Genomic DNA, 17,664 nt, shown 5'->3' with positions numbered 1-17,664 from the left:
GGATGGCTCCATTCAAAGCTCTCTATGGTGGGAGATGCAAATCTTCAGTTGGTTGGTTTGAAGTTAGTGAGGCCTCAATTACAGGGCCTAACTTAGTATTAGATGCCTTAGAAAAAGTCCAGTTGATCAGAGATTGACTCCAGGTTGCCAAGAGCCGACAGAAGTCTTATGCATATGTATGTAGAAAGGATCTCAAGTTCTAGATTGCTGACTATGTCCATCTAAATATCTCTCCCATGAATGGAGTGGAGAGGTTCGGCAAGAAGGGAAAGCTCAGTCCCCGATATGTCGGTCCCTTTAAAATTCTCAGTCGCTTTGGCAAGGTAGCGAGCTCGAATTGCCTTCAAATCTAGCCTCAGTCCATCCAGTCTTCCATGTCTCTTTGCTCAATAAGTGCATAGGTGACTCAGCAGTTGTAGTCCCTATTCATAGCATAGATGTTCAGAACAGCCTTTCTTAGGAAAAGATTCCAGTCGAAATCCTAGACTATAAGACTCGTAGACTAAGGAACAAAGAAGTCCCTTTAGTCAAAGTTCTTTGGTGAAATCAGTCCGTTGAGGGAGCTACTTAGGTAGCAGAAATAGATATGTGAACCAAGTATTCTCACCTCTTCTCCGCCAACTCAGATCAAGCTCAAGGTAACATTTCTCCTTAAGCTTTTCAGTTTCATGTTCAGACTTTAGTGACAACTTGGTATGCAGTTCATGTTCAGAATTTCATCACAAACTTGGTATGAAATACCATTACATATTAAGCCATGCATTTATGTAATAGTTCAGTTATATAATCATGCGTCAGACATGCATTCTTATTATGAGAACCTTGGTTCATCAGAACTCTCAGCCATGCATTCATGAATCAGTTACGCAAGCATCAAATATGCATGCTCCGTATGATATATTCAGTTATTAGTCATGTCAGTCATGAAATAATGTTTCAGTCATTCATGTTCGGTATGTACGTTGGTTTATCTTCTCCCCTCATTCTTAGTCTCATTCGAGGACAAATGTTCTCAATGGGGAGATATTGTAATACCCCATACTTTTTCCTAGCTTGAAATTGTCACAAGAATGTTAGAAGATTTCTTTGATAGATGAATCCACTTTTATACACATGGAATTTTTAAGATTTTTCAGTTTCTATCATATAGCAAATTGAATTAGCTTTCCAACAATACCAATTTCGTCTAAATCCAGTATTAGAGTGAAAAGTTATGGACGTATTACCGAGAGCTATCAGAATCATATTAAAAATACTATTAATTTATCTTCTCAAGCAACTCAGATTGCTAATATTGAAAATGATCTTCAAAACTGGAGTATTCCAGAAGAACCTTTTAAAATTATTTATCAGATTGGTAAATTTAGTTTTCTAAAAAAACATAACATCAAGACCTCTGAGTTTACTGTCGCCATTAATAATTCCTTAGAAATTATTCAATTATTAAATGAGCTTGACATAAACCGATTTAAAAATCAGTTTAATTATCTTCATGTTGGACTTGTTCAAGTGGCTATTAAGCCACTCTTTAGACAAGGTCTTCATATCCCTTGTCTGTGCTATTCTAAGAGATGCTCGTCTACTAAACTTAGACGATTCTCTCTTAGGAGTCATCCAAAGTAACCTCGCCGATGGTCCGGTATACTTTAATTGCTACCTAAATTTCTCGGTAGATATCAATGATCCTAATATCATGGATATTTTAACACTTCATGTTAAAACTAAAAACATGAACAGTAAGGATAATACCAGAGAAATAGCAATAATATACAGTGTATATTATCGGCTTATGGGTACAACTCTAGCCCCCAAGGCTAGATTCACAAGCCCCAGGGGTGTTACAACCCTAATGGAGGCAAATAAAGACAGAAGTAATATATTCGTTCCCAAATCTCTTGTTTGGAATGATATCATGCATCAAAATGATTGGCACTTCGATGCTATCACTCAACCTCTCCCGACCTATCCAGAGAAATCACAGATCGAACGGGTAATCCAACACCCTGACGGATCTATTGATTTAAAATTCTTAGGTTTTGAAGCCTCTAGAACCTCTTCCTTTAGAAGATCTATCTCGCACAGAGCTTCTACCTCAAAAAACCCGGAGGGAAGCGAAGAAAACGATAATGACAAGGGAAAAGTTAGAGGAGTGGACTCCTCTGTTCCTGTTCCCAAAGTATATTATCAACAACATACGCGGATTCACGAATCCCCGAAAACCAAAAATCTTTATGATCCAGGCAGTCCAACAGCCTCGGACATGGAACCGCCTCCTACTTTACCCCGACAAAAGATTAGAACTGACCCAGGATTAGAGGTCATCAAATTCCATGAGGAGTACATTCCAGACCTCAAAGCCCTTGAGGTCCTCTGGTATCTTCCAAAAGATGCAATAAAAAGAAAATGGTACACCAGTACCTATTCTAAAGATCAACAAAAGGAGTTTGGTCGGCTATGGATAGTTGATATGAAAAGACTTCGATGCAACATCGAATTCTTTAGATGGTTTGAGTTCACTGGAAGAATGGAAAACCAAAATGAATCCCTTCACGTTATCATTAATAAATAGTATACGCAGAGTAACAATGTGATTGAATCCGTTACTCCTCCCCTTCAAGGAATAAAAATTCCTCATTCCAATGAAATCCTCAATGCTTCACCCTTCAAGAAGAAGCATGATAGACCCCTATCAGCCCTCGTCAACAGAGACCTAGATAGAATAGTTGAACAAAACAACTATACTAATCAGGTCCATACTATCTCCCAGCAAATAGGAGATGATACTAAGAGCTCAAAACTTCCTTTTAGCTCACCCACTCCTGAGAAAAGTATTCCAGGCCCTAGCCTCACTACCAACCCTATCTTTAGAATCCCTGAATTCCAAAAGGAGAAATTCCCTAATCTCAGGGATGACTTTAAGGTTTCTGAAAAAATCTTAGAGCAAATCAATGAGAAGCTCTCCAAATTCAAAATTTCTGAAAAAGAGAAAGTCGAGTCCAGCAACCAAAAGGAAAAGAACTCTCTTTCCAAACTCACCAATGAACGTTTTTCTACTAAGAAAAATTATTATAAACGACCCTCTCCTCCAGTTTGAGGAGAACTCTTACCTTTCCACTTCCAACCATGATGGTAGAAGAATAACTGAATGGAATGTTGATGGTTTGGCTGAACACCAAATCTATAACAAACTCTATGAAATGGGCATTGCCATCACAGCTTATAAAATTAAAGGAGCTTCTGATAAAGAGGCAGCCACAATGGTTGTAGCAGGATTCACCGGTATGATAAAACACTGGTGGGACAACTACTTCACAGATGATGTTAAGAGCCTTATCTATGAGGCCACGGCTATGGAAACAGTCGTTGTCAAAAATGAAAGTGGACAAGAAAGTCTTGAACAGGTCGCGAAAGAAGACGCCTGTGCTACCCTCCTATATCATATAGCTAGACATTTTATAGGAGAACCCAAATTATTTCAGGATAGGAGTTTAGAAATTCTTAACAATCTCACCTGCAAAGATTTAGCTGACTTTAGATGGTATAAGGACACCTTTTTGGTCAAAATCATGATTCGACCTGACTGTAACAATGACTTCTGGAAAGAACGTTTTATTAGTGGTCTCCCTCCTCTGTTCGCAGACAAGGTTAGGACCAAAATCAAAGATAGATTCGAGGGAAAAATCCCTTACGGAATTTTAACTTATGGGGATATTATAAGCTTCATTACCACTGTGGGGATAGACCTCTGCACCGACCTTAAGCTTAAGAAACAACTTAAGAATGACGGCACTTCCAAATATGGGCTAGGAACCTTCTGCCACGATTTCGGTTTCACGAATCTATTCTCTCCATCTAGTAAAAAACATAGGAAAAAATCCTATAAGTCACATAGAAAATCCAAACCTAGAAAAGAGTCCTCTAAAAAGGAGTCTTACAAAACTAGTAGAAAAACTAGAAAAAAATCTTCTAGAAATAAAGACGTTTGTTGGACTTGTGGTAAAACTGGCCATAGAGCTAAAGATTGTAAATTTGGCAAGAAGAGTAAGATCAACCAATTAGGTCTCTCTGAAGAAACCAAAGAGAAATTATTCTCTATAATGGAAGGCTCATCAGACTCTTCCGACTCTTCTAGCTTTCTAGTGACGATTGTAGCGACGAAGAATTTATCAACGCCGCATATGAGTCCGATCGATCCCAGTCTGGCCAAATTGTGCTTGTAACGGTACCTTCTGTACTTGCACAAAAAAGACTGTTAATGTCATCTCTGGAAATCCTAAAGAAATCCTGTTTGACATCATAGAGCACATCCAAGATGATGAGGCTAGAAATAAATATCTTTTAGAACTCGAAAGATTGATGCTTTCTCAGGAAGAAAAGCCCCCCAAACCTATCATTCAGCCTTTTAGCATGAAACAGGTTATGTCTCGATTTGATAAACCTGCGGAACCATCTATAGCCGATCTCAAGGGTGAAATCTCCACCCTCAAGGGAGAAATCAGAGACCTAAAAATCAGACTTGATCGAGTGAAACTCAACATTCTTACCGAACAGGTTCTAAAGAACGTGTCTCCTCCAGAGAATGTCTCCCCACCAGGGTCTCCGAGAGCTTCCCCAATAATCAATGATCTTATTCAAAACGATCATCTCAAAGAGCCAGATTCATTCCCTGACTCAGATTCTCCCTCTACCTCCGGTACAGCTATCACGGCCATTAAAACTTCTATCACGGCCATTAAAACTTACAGCGAACACATCACCGTAAAAATTGTCATAAACAAAGACTTCGTCCTTAACAGAGTCGCCCTCTTTGACTGGAGCCGATAGCAATTGTATCGTCAAGGGACTTGTACCCACCAAGTATCTACAAAAAAGCACTTCTCGTCTATACTTCGCCACAGGAGAAAAGATGAAGATCGATTATAAGCTTTCTAAAGCTCATATCTGTAACAATGGCATTTGTCTTGTTAATGATTTTGTCATCACTGAAGGTATCACTGAAGATATCATTCTAGGAATACCTTTTGTCAATCAAATTCGACCTTACGCTAGTGATTTTGATGGAATTCGCACAACGATTTTAAATCAAAATCTGTTCTTCCCCTTATTAAGGCCCCTCTCACAAGAAGAAGGCAACCTTATTAAAGAGAGGACTGCTTTTAAAATTAACAGACTTTCTTCACACATTTGTTTTCTTAAACAAGAAATTCAAATAAAGAAAATTGAACAAATTTTAAAAACCCCGGAGATGGTAAATAAAATTGCCAATCTTCAAAAGACTTTCGAAGAAGAAATTTGTTCTGAATTTCCTAATGCCTTTTGGGAAAGAAAAAGACATTTAGTAGAACTTCCATACATTACTGGTTTCAACGAACGGGCCATTCCTACTAAGGTTAGGCCCACTCAAATGAACCCAAAAATAATGGAAATCTGCAAAAACGAGATAAACCATTTACTAAAAAATGGGATTATCAGAACCTCAAATTCTCCTTGGAGTTGCTCTGCCTTTTATGTAAATAACAGTGCAGAAAAGGAGCGAGGAACTCCCAGGCTCGTAATAAATTACAAGCCTTTGAATGCGGTTTTAAAATGGATCAGACATCCGATTCCGAACAAAAAGGATCTTTTAAAAAGGACTTTCAAAGCCAACCTTTACAGTAAGTTTGATATGAAGTCAGGATTCTGGCAGATTCAAATTGCTGAAAAGGATAAATACAAGACTGCCTTCAATGTCCCTTTTGGACATTATGAATGGAATGTCTTACCATTCGGTCTTAAAAATGCTCCATTAGAGTTTCAAAACATCATGAATAGTATCTTCAATCCTTATAGTCATAAGTCGATTGTTTATATTGATGATGTGCTTATTTTCTCAGAAAATATTGATTCTCATTTCAAACATCTCAACACTTTCTTTAAGATTGTTAAGTTTAATGGTTTAGTCATAAGTACAAAGAAAATGAAGCTCTTCCAGACATCTATAAGATTCTTAGGGCATGATCTTTATCAAGGCAGTTATAAACCTATTTGCAGGGCCATAGAGTTCTCCTCCAAATTCCCTAATGAAATTAGCGATAAAACCCAACTTCAAAGGTTTTTAGGAAGTCTTAACTATGTAGCAGACTTCATCCCTAATATTAGACAGATCTGCGAACCTCTTTACAAAAGACTTAAAAAGACCCCAGTTCCTTGGAGCTCTGATCAAACTAATGCTATCATTAAGGTAAAGGAATTAGTCAGAAACCTTCCTTGCTTAGGAATTCCTAACCCTGAAGCCTTTATGATTGTTGAAACTGATGCTTCCGATATCGGATATGGAGGTATCTTGAAGCAAAAAGTTGATGCTAGTTCTTCTGAACAATTAGTCAGATTTACATCTGGAATATGGAATTCCGCTCAAAGAAATTACAACACTGTTAAAAAAGAAGTTTTGTCTATAGTGCTATGTATCACCAAGTTTCAAGATGACCTTATTAATAAAGAATTTTTACTACGAGTGGATTGCAAATCTGCTAAAGAAATTTCACAAAAGGATGTTAAAAATCTGGTTTCACAACAAATATTTGCTAGATGGCAAGTTCTCCTATCTAGCTTTGATTTTCAAATAGAATTTATCAAAGGAGAAAATAATTCCCTTTCCGATTTTCTAACAAGAGAATTCTTACAGGGCCGAAATGAGACCCACTACATTGGGGAAAATCCCAGTAGGAAGCAAACAGGAACAAACCAAGATGGCTAGACCATTTGATCTTCCGTCCGCCTCATCAAACCCCTTGAGGCCATCAGTCCCTCAGAGGCCTGCACTGAAATCGGAACTACAGTCACCATTTCAGAACAAATATGCAGCTTTGGCAGAATTTCCAAAGCTCCCTCCACCAATGCCAACTAGATTGGTAGATTTGAAAACAAACAAGCCTTTTGATAAAGGGCAATCATCGAGTTCATCTGTTCAGTCAAAGCAGAGTTACGCTATGAAGGCTCCTGAAACCTTCGCACAAGCTGTAGACCCCACAGCGGTCAAAAGAACACCAACTCCTCCCATCAAAGAAGAATTCAAATTCATTACCACTCAGGTAATGCCAATTATTGCTTTAGACAAAGAGTATGAAGGATATCCATTAGAACAGCTAATCAAGCCGGTCTATAATGATAAAAACTTTGTGGATACTGAGAATCCACTCAAAACAAGGAGATATTACGAAGCCATCCTTGTAGACACCGATTTTATTGAGGTCGAGCATTCTATGAATGAAAGGAATCCGGAATACATTGATTATTCTAGGTTCACTATCAAGAGGGTATTAACCCCTTTCAACTGGTTTGCAGATCACCTGCATACCCCAATTGCATTATCCATGCCTCATAGGCCGCAAACTTATAATTGGTACGACTACAAGTCGGCATGGTTCAATTTCTTATATGTCAGACCAGGACACACCCAGTTTATTAAATATTGTCCGGCTATGGTAGATGCCATTATTCCTAGGTGGTTCTATGAATGGTGGATATATTTTGGAGGAATCAAAGAAATCCTCCCCCTATTGTTCATTAATTGGTTCAACGATTTCTGTTCAAAAGAAGGGTGTGTAACCCTCCCAGAGCATATTCAGATGTGCAAGTTCTTTATCAAGAAGCGAGTTTCTTACATTATCTCTTGGAATTTCGCTAAAGGAGAACAAGATCGTATCAAATACTTATCCAAAGAGATAAAGGTCAAAGGCTGGACTCCCAAGCCGGTAGCACCACAAACTCCAGATAAAGGAAAAACGACTTCATCCTCAACCAGTGCTTCGCAGAATAAGAAGGCACTCAAAGAAAAATTAAAGAAAGCTTTACATGATATGGAAAGCCAGGAAACAAATGAAGAAGAAGTGTTACAACTTCTAGAGGAAGCTTCCTCCACGGGAAGTAGTGATAATAACGGTGATATGCTAACTCCTAAAGGAATAGCTATGGCCTATATGGACCCCTATTAAGAATAGGGAAATGACCCTTCGAAAGGTAGAGGTTCAAAGAACTGAAATTACTTTTTTTGAAAGGGCATTCTACTATTCCTAATTGGAATCTCTAGGACCAAAGCTTTCCCAAAAGCTAAAGGACAAAGCATTCAACCAGTTTTTCAAAAAGCAAAAGCATAAAGGACAAAGCACTCTACAATCAGCTTTTTCAAAAAGCAAAAACATCTTACAATAAAGGACATGCACTCAAGGACTGTCGGCCGCTAAGAATTAATCTTAGCCTTACACTTGTACACTTTAGATGTATTTTCCTTGTCACTCTTGTCTATATAAGACTTGTTGTAATCCTAGAGAAGGGCATCAGAAAATTTCCAACATAAGACATATTCTGATAGCTCTCGGTAATACGTCCATAGCTCTAGACAATATATGACTTTTGGTTGCTGGACTCGATTTTCTCTTTTTCAGAAATTTTGAATTTGGAGAGCTTCTCATTGATTTGCTCTAAGATTTTTTCAAAAACCTGAAAGTCATCGCTGAGATTAGGAAATTTCTCCTTTTGGAATTCAGGGATTCTAAAGATAGGGTTGGTAGTGAGGCTAGGGCCTGGAATACTTTTCTCAGGAGTGGGTGAGCTAAAAGGAAGTTTTGAGCTCTTAGTATCTCCTATTTGCTGGGAGATAGTATGAAGGACCTGATTAGTATAGTTGTTTTGTTCAACTATTCTATCTAGGTCTCTGTTGACCGGGGGGGAGGGGGGGGGCTGATAGGGGTCTATCATGCTTCTTCTTGAAGGGTGAAGCATTGAGGATTTCATTGGAATGAAGAATTTTTATTCCTTCAAGGGGAGGAGTAATGGATTCAATCACTTTGTTACTCTGCGTATACCATTTATTAATGATAACGTGAAGGGATTCATTTTGGTTTTCCATTCTTACAGTGAACTCAAACCATCTAAAGAATTTTCGATGTCGCATCGAAGTCTTTTCATGTCAGCTATCCATAGCCGACCAAACTCCTTTTGTTGATCTTTAGAATAGGTACTGGTGTACCATTTTCTTTTTATTGCATCTTTTAGAAGATACCAGAGGACCTCAAGGGCTTTGAGGTCTGGAATGTACTCCTCATGGGATTTGATGACCTCTAATCTTGGGTCAGTTCTAATCTTTTGTCGAGGTAAAGTAGGAGGCGGTTCCATGTCCGAGGCTGTTGGACTGCCTGGATCATAAAGATTTTCGGTTTCCGGGGATTCGTGAATCCGCGTATGTTGTTGATAATATACTTTGGGAACAGGACCAGAGAAGTCCACTCCTCTAACTTGACTATGGAGGTATTGTTTGGAGGACCAAACACTTTGTGTACGGTGATCAAGAGCAAGTATGAGGAATTGATCAAATGGGTGGCTAAAGAGGTAAATACCCCTTATGGTGTTAGCCTTTGGAAGTCTATCAGAATTTTCTGGCCTTTCCTCAATAATTATTCAATTGTCAAGGCTCTAAATGGTAGAAAAACTAGTTTTTGGGCTGGCAAATGGATTGGTGTTGAAAGCCTCAAAGATCTCTTTCTTGACATCTTTGTTTTGTCTCAACATCTTTGGAAGACCATTGCTGAAATGTGGTCACAACAAGGATGAGATTTGGTCTAGAGAAGAAATTTAAATGACTGGAAAATTCCCACGGGAGAGTTTTCAAGGAACACACTGGTGAGGGTTAGCTATGGTGGCATGGGCACAGAAAAGGTAGATACAAGGTAAAGGAAGGATATAAACAGACAGGTCTTAGTGATAATCAAGTCTTCAAATAGCCTTGGAAGCATTTCTGGAGAAACAAAGTGCCACATAAAGTGGCATGCTTTATTTGGCTGCTAGCCAATGAAGCAGTTTTGATATTGGATAATGTGGCTAAGAGAGGTATTTCTCTACGCAACAGGTGCTTCTTATGTGGCAAGGATACGGAGACAGTGAGACACCTCTTCTTACACTACAATTTCATGGACCAACTATGGCAGATTTTCCTTTCCTAGAGTATGCCTAGTAAGATTGATGAGATTCTATTCAATTGGGAGGAGGCTGGAGTTAGGGCTACAAAGAAAGAAAGATAGTGGATGATCCCTGTTGTATATGGTGGACTCTATGGAGTGAGAGACAAAGGATAAAGTCTCTATATGCACCAATCTTATTAGTATCTTACATAATATTTAGAAAAGCGTTCATTATAATATAGGGCCTATAATTTGCCTAGGTTATGTGTTTATCCTATAAGTCGTACAAATGATCACAAGATGGCCTACCGAAGGCAATCTAAGGCACGTATAAAGCATATGTTGCTCACGTACTCATTGCTATGATCCTATACGTATAACTGTAATCACAGTATGTAACCGGTACGCCCTGCCCAGGGGCTCACTATGAGGGTTTGCCCGCAGGACATATATGCCATATATTGGCTCGAGTTAGGGGAAACCAATGCATGACGTTCCAGCTGACTCCAAATACAAAATAATGCCATAAGGCGGGTACGCCCAATGGTTGGGCTCACTATAATGGTCTCGTCTCAACCCTGTGCACAAAATCATGTCGAGCGATATGCCAAGCCAAACCTATGTACCCTCTTGTCGTTAAATGTTTATCAAATAGTGCCTTGAAGGTCTATAACATGTGAATTACGCTAATGATCGTTTAGCTAACATATACAAGTGCAACTATGCTATTACTATTTACTTTTACTCCTAACGTGTGTGTGTATACATATAAATATTGTGGCCTAATGGCTTCAAGAAGAGAAACTTATGATAATATGGAAGTATCATGGAAACTTAACACAAAGAGAAAAATAGATACTTATAAGCTTGATGGTAGAATGAGGGAATGATATGTAAGGCAATATAAAGATTCTACTCTCATATTTCATGAGAATTATATCAACATTAATAGGAAGGAGCACATGACGTAGGGTGGTGCCTTAGTAGTGAGGGAAGGTTTAGCTTTACATATACTTAACTAGCTACGATAGTGTTCCGAGCCTCAAACAATTTAACCCACGAAAGTGTAGGCCTTATCCTTCCAGCCACCAATTCCAGGTATCCGCTAGCCAATCAACTAACTACAAGGATAGCATATATGTCCATCAATGACCTGTATGTATATTTAATAATTTATTTTATTATTTTAATAATATTCGATTATGCCCAAAACCAATCGAATTTCTTAACAAGAATTTGGGATGAATTCCAACTTCTCCAACTTATACAATTAACGCTAAATCCACCCAATTGATAGAAATCCCTACAAACTCCTCTTTTGTCAAAATTTTCCATTTTCTCTTTTTTCTCATGAACCCAATTTGAAAAGTAGTGTAAATATTCGAATTAAACATCCTCAAAATACCTATCCATACTAAATTCAAGAAAAGGGGTAGAGAATTTACATCTCGGAACTCAATTCCAATTATAGATTTTACTATTCAATTCTTGAAATTCTTGAGGTTGCCATAAAATCCTTTAGCTTATATGCTCCTTGAGGCCACGGATATCCCTTCTCCTTTATGTTTTCCCTCCTTGAGTCCTTGGATTATTTGAGTTCTTTTTTTTGAGGTATCAGAAAGTTGATACTGCATATGAAGAAGAAAAACAGCGGGGTGCACGTTTTTGGTTTCCAAGAAGTACTAATACATCCTTTTCTAACTTACTATTAATTAAGGAAAATTATTCTTAAAAAAAATGGGTCCCCACCCAAAAACATTAATAATAATACGCATAAAAGACATAAAGAGGCATAATCAGTTGTTTTATCCCTATAGTTATCCAATAGACATAAAATATCTAGATGAATAATTATACTTACATTACTCTTCATTAACTTTACGTTATACTCCTCTACAATATTAACTCTACAAGTGCTTTGTTTGTTGATATACCTGTAGTCATTGTGTTATGCATGTGTCTTGTAGTTTCTTATTCGTGGTGTTTTGGGGATGTTTGTGATATCGAATAGTTAATTTGTAGTATTACTTTGTGGTGGTTTGTTTCTTTTATTATCTAATTATGTGTTACCCCATTTTGTTGTTTGTTTTTATATTTTTTGCTTGTTATACTGTTATTTGTCATGAACTGGGGGTCTATTGGAAACAACCTCACTACTTCATCTGAGGTAGTGGTATGGACTGCGTACACTTTACCCTCCCCAAACCCTACTTTGTGGGAATACATTGGGCTTGTTGTTGTTGTATGTTGATGATATTGTTATACCGACAACAATCAAGATAGTATCACTAATTTGAAGCCACATTTCTTTCAGCATTTTAAGCTAAAGACCTTGGCAGACTGAAATATTTTCTAGATATTGACGTTGCTCAGTCTATACCAGGTATTGTTATTTCTCAATGCAAGTATGTGTTAAACATTCTTGTGGAGACGGAAACGATGGGATGTAGACCCATTGACACTCTTACGGATCCAAATACTAAGCTCTTGCTTGATAGGGGAGCCACTCAGTGATCCTGAAAGGTATAGGCATATGGTTGGTAAATTGAATTATCTTGTAGTGACAAGACCTGTCATTTTCTATCATGTGAGTGTTGTAAGGCGGTTGATGGATTCTCCGTGTGAAAGTCATTGGGATGCAGTTGTTCGCATTCTGCAATATATAAAGTCAACTCTAAGTAAAGGACTACTCTTCGAGGATCGAGGTCATGAGCAGATCGTTGGATATACAGACGTTGATTGGGCAGCATCACTTTGTGATAGACATTCTACATTCGGATATTGTGTTTTAGTAGGAGGTAATTTGGTTTCCTTGAAGAGTAAGAAACAGAGTGTGGTTTCTCGATATACGGCAGAAGCAGAATATCAGGCAATGGGTGCAGCAACTTGTGAGCTAGTTTGGATCGAACAGTTGCAGAGAGAACTAAAATTTGGAGAAATCGATCAAATGGAACTTGTGTGTCATAATCAAATGACCCTTCATATCACATCAAATCTAATGTTTCATGAGAGGACTAAGCACATTAAGATTTATTGTCACTTTGCCAGAGAAAAGATACTCTCAGGAGATATTGTTACGACCTTTGTCAAGTCAAGTGTTCAACTTGCAGATATCTTCACCGAGTCCCTAATCGATCCTCGTATTAATTGTAATAAGTTAGGTATATATGACTTGTATGCACCAGCTTAAGGGGGAACGTTAGAATAGGAGTAGGAACAAGAATAGTATATAGAATCCTATTTGAAAAAGGATTGTAATATAGTGTCCTAGTTTGAAAAGAATTATAGTGTAGTGTCTATAAATAGGGTCGCAGTGTGATAATGTAGATACACAATTCAATAATATTCTTCTCTTGTATTTTTCACATCTACTAGTTTGGATAGCAAGTCCTTTAGGAAAAGGAAAAGCAAAAGCAGTTAAACCTGACTACGAAAAGAAATAAGGGAACTTTGACTTGAAAACTGGGAAAACATTTGATTAACTCCTAAAAAGAAATAAGGAAACTTTGACTAATAATCTAGGAAAGCATGTAAATCGTCCTATCGCTTACTAGAATCAAATTTAGGAAACTTTAACTCCTCCTTTCCACGTCTTGTGAGTGAATTTCTTGCATTTTGGACTGATTTTGGGTGCTATTTGGCCCTTTTATAAGCTGATTCGGGCGCCTAGGCACTTCTTGGCCAGTTCTTGGGCCCCAACCTACTACCTCATCTTAGAGTTGGACGTAGACCATAAAATAAGTGTAGCACTCTAAGTTACTCAGACTCTTCACTTCCTCTGTCACACTCGTGTCGACACGACATGAGTGTGGGTGTGGGTGTGGGATCGGGATCTATACCCGATTTGGTCAACCGACTTTGGGTACTGTTAGAATATGAGTAGGAATAGGAATAACATATAAAATCCTACTTGGAAAAGAATTGTAATGTAGTGTCCTATTAGGAAAAGGATTGGAATGTATTGTCTATAAATGGGGCCTCAATGTAATAATGTAGTTACAACAATTCAATAATATTTTTCTCTTGTATTTCTCACATGGTATCAAAGCTTCCACGATCTTGGTAAAGAATCAAAGAGTTTCCGCTGTCGGCGGGCGGCTATAATCTATATATGCTGCCCGTCTGGCCAATGATTATGTTAGCAAAAGTTGGGTCACTGACTCACTGTGTATCTTTTTAGTGACTATTTTCTCATATCTTTGCGTAGCACCATGCATCTGTCCGGTGACTACTTTTTCATATTTATTTTTCTTAGCACCGTACTTCTTTTCGGTGACTATTTTCTTATATCTGATTTGCATAGTACCATGCATATTTTCGGACTACTGTCTCATATCTGAGTTGCATAGTACCATGCATCTTTTTGGTGACTCCTCAGATTTAATTTACATAGTTCCGTACGTCTTTCCGATGACTCCTTAGATCTTTTTCAATAGGGTCGTGCCTTCATTTCGATCCTGCCCATATAATTTCTCTTTTCCAGTAGGATCGTGCCGTCATTCCGACCCTACTCATATAATTTCTATTTCTCAATAGGGTCGTGCCATCATTCCGATCCTACACATATTTCTTTTTTCAGTAGGGTCGTGTCATCATTCTGACCCTACCCATATACTTTGTTTTTCCTCAGATTGTAGTCACTTTTCAGCCATCAAATCTAATAATCCGGCGTGTGAGCATGTTTCGGCTAAGTTTCCGGTGACTTTCATGTTCAAGATCTACTCGTCTCTTGATTTCGAGATGACCCGTATATTTTATATCAGTTTTCGGCACACATCGACTTTACGGCAATATTTACTACTTTTCGGGTTATTTTTTCAGTTTGTTCGGTTTCAATTGAGGTCTCTCAGACGTCCAAAGCAGTCCTTATTAGTTTTCTTGCAGCTATCTTTACCTAGTCTCTCACCGATTCTCATATTAGTTACATCCATAACAAGCTTGGTACATATGTCTTCTATGCACCAGCTTGAAGGGGAGTGTTAGAATATGAGTAGGAATAAGAATAGCATATAAAATCCTACTTGGAAAAAGATTGTAATGTAGTGTCCTATTAGGAAAAGGATTGGAATGTATTGTCTATAAATAGGGTCTCAATGTAACAATGTAGTTACAACAATTCAATAATATTTTTCATTTTTCTCTTATATTTCTCACAGGTACTTTGACCAAAATCGACAGGGTATGTCTGGACAACTTTAATGATTTTTGTAATCGAAACAAAAGCTAAGGTGAAATTGAAGAAAATGGAATACCTTGAATATAGAAATTGCTATATTACTCCTTTTCCTTTTATCTCCTTTCAAGATTCTCTTCTTGATCAATAATTTCTCAAGTTTTCCACAAAATATGTGTTGCAACTCTATTTTTAGATATTTAAATTATATTTTGCCGAATCCTGCACCCGTATTCATACCTGGATTCATATCCCCGAATCTTAAAAGTGAGATCATGAAGGATCCAACCTCTAGATCGACACCCGTATTGGACACTCGCATTGGAGTCCGAGCAACGTAGGTAGCACTTAACCAATTCCTCTCCACAAAACGTGAGCTCTTCTTACATAAAAAGAACCTTTTTGGTCTCCCATTGAAGTCCAGCCACCTTGTCTTGCATCTCCTTTGCTTGAGACCTTGTGAATGGCCTTCTTGGTGCTTCCAATGCTTCATCCTTGTCCTTGGAGTTATCAGTATTCTCGGCCGGAAAACAAATGGCCAAGTTGGCCTGGTGAAACATGGAGTACTTACCATCCACAATCATGTGATTTTTTGTTTTAGAATTGATATCTCTTCTTTAAATCACATTTTCACTCAGCGTAACTTCTATATTATGCCACCTTCTCTTAGTAGAATGAGTTTACCTGGATACTTTGTTCAAGTAGGTGGAATTACGTTAGACTTAGAGCAATTTATGATTTCTGCTTCTTCTAACCCCCTCTCTTTGTGCTTGTTTCTTTTCGTAGATACCAGAAGAAAGCAGCCAAATTTATTCAGGAGTACACTGCTTGTGCAAATGAAGTAATCTTAAGAAGTTAATTGGTCCATTTTCTCCCAGTATGCTATGATTTAAATATTCAGTTATATCCTTTGATGTGATATAGGTTGCCCAAGAGACATTCTCTCTCATGAGGACTGTACGAATATATGGAACTGAGGAACAAGAACTTCAAAGGTAACTATTAGAAGAAGGGATCTTTTCATTTTGTGCTTCGTATAATACTTTAAGGAGTAAACATATGGATATATGCAAAATTCAATTATATGCAGTTGCTCAGTATTAACCAGAACTCGACAATAACCATTTTCTAGAATAGGTATGCACGGTGGATGGGGAAGTTAGCTGATATAACCTTGCGCCAGAGTGCTGCTTATGGATATTGGAACTTTAGCTTCAACACACTCTATCACTCAACTCAGGTTAAACTCTTTCCGTTGTTTAACACTGGAGTGTCATTCTTCTTCCATCGTATCTTCTTTTCTTGAGTTAATAAATGAAGAATTTATTTGGCCAAAAATCATTTCAAATATCAGGGTGATAAGTTCTGAAAACTGTGAAAAGGAAGAGATATAAGAGAGAACGTGGCTTGATTATTCCCTCAAGCTATTGGGTTTAATAACTATATTTACATGCTCTAAAAAGGGAAGAAAATAACCGCATAATTACTATAGGAGTAAATCGAGCAATCTACTATATTTACTGTATTATCATTATGTCATGACCCGAATCAGGGCCTGGCCGTGACGGGTATCTCAAGTCCGCCGTGGACTGGAGACCACCCCCTTTGCCTAGTCAAACAGAATACAATACAGCTAGCAACGGATGAATTCCGAATATTAACAAGATAGAATAAGCAACAATAAGAAGGTGCTAAGAATCCATAATACCAACTCCTAATCCACAGTAATCTATAAAGCCTATAAACAGTCCAAGACCAATCTAGGTCGGGACATGCCCTGGACGATAGCCAATAAGGTAACCAAAGAAACAGTCTGTGACAAAAACTGGACCATGAAGTAATAGGCCATCCGAAAGAAGGAGGCTCACCACTTCAAGCTGACTTACGAACAATCCAAGAACCACCTATCACTGCTCAGGAAAAGTAGAAGTGTCTCTGTTCCCTGCATCGCGTGGGATACAACGTCCGGAGACGATTGGTGGGTTAAGCGCTAGCATGTAACTCAAGGATAAAGGGATAAAATAATGCCATGATGTAACCAGTTCAAAACCATTCAAAACCAATGCACATATAATTATACATACATATATATATATATATAGGATTTATGATATTTCTTCTACTTTTAGTTCCGTAGATCTTTCACCGATTCTGTTTGAACGGCTCTCTCTCCCAACGGCTCTCTCCCCCTCTCCCCTCTCTCTCCCAACGGCTCTCTCCCCCTCTCTCTCTCTCCCTACCCTCTCTCCACCCCCAGCTTACCGGCCCCCGGTCCCCGGCGCCGTCGCTGACCTTCGGCGCCGACCCGATCCGGCCGTCGGCTCCGACCTAAGGTCGCCGGCGCTGACCAGACCGCCGGCTACGACCTCCGGTCGCCGGCTCTCCCTCTCTCGCTCTCTCTCCCCACCCCCTCTCCATCCCAAGCGCACCGGCCCCGGTCCCCGGCGCCGTCGCTGAACGTCGGAGCCGACCAGATCCGACCGCCGGCTCCGACCTCCGGTCCCCGGCGCTGACCCGACCTGATCCCCGGTCGTCGCTCCTCGGCGTTGACCCGAC

General features: G+C 38.7%; 1 protein-coding gene across 6 annotated transcripts in view; it reads left to right on the top strand.

Moving 5' to 3' along the window:
- LOC107868032 (ABC transporter B family member 26, chloroplastic) overlaps positions 1 to 17,664 on the top strand; it is a 55,233-nt gene that overhangs the window by 11,015 nt on the left and 26,554 nt on the right. For all 6 annotated transcript variants that reach the window (XM_016714588.2, XM_047411787.1, XM_047411786.1 and 3 more), the window contains 3 exons: positions 15,895 to 15,949; positions 16,033 to 16,103; positions 16,246 to 16,348. In XM_016714588.2, coding sequence (XP_016570074.1) covers positions 15,895 to 15,949; positions 16,033 to 16,103; positions 16,246 to 16,348 — 229 coding nt within the window. The remainder of the gene's footprint in view (positions 1 to 15,894; positions 15,950 to 16,032; positions 16,104 to 16,245; positions 16,349 to 17,664) is intronic.

The sequence above is a fragment of the Capsicum annuum genome, chromosome 4, assembly GCF_002878395.1.
Source record: "Capsicum annuum cultivar UCD-10X-F1 chromosome 4, UCD10Xv1.1, whole genome shotgun sequence".
Classification (NCBI taxonomy): Eukaryota; Viridiplantae; Streptophyta; class Magnoliopsida; order Solanales; family Solanaceae; genus Capsicum; species Capsicum annuum.
This window is presented reverse-complemented; position numbering and strand designations above follow the sequence as displayed.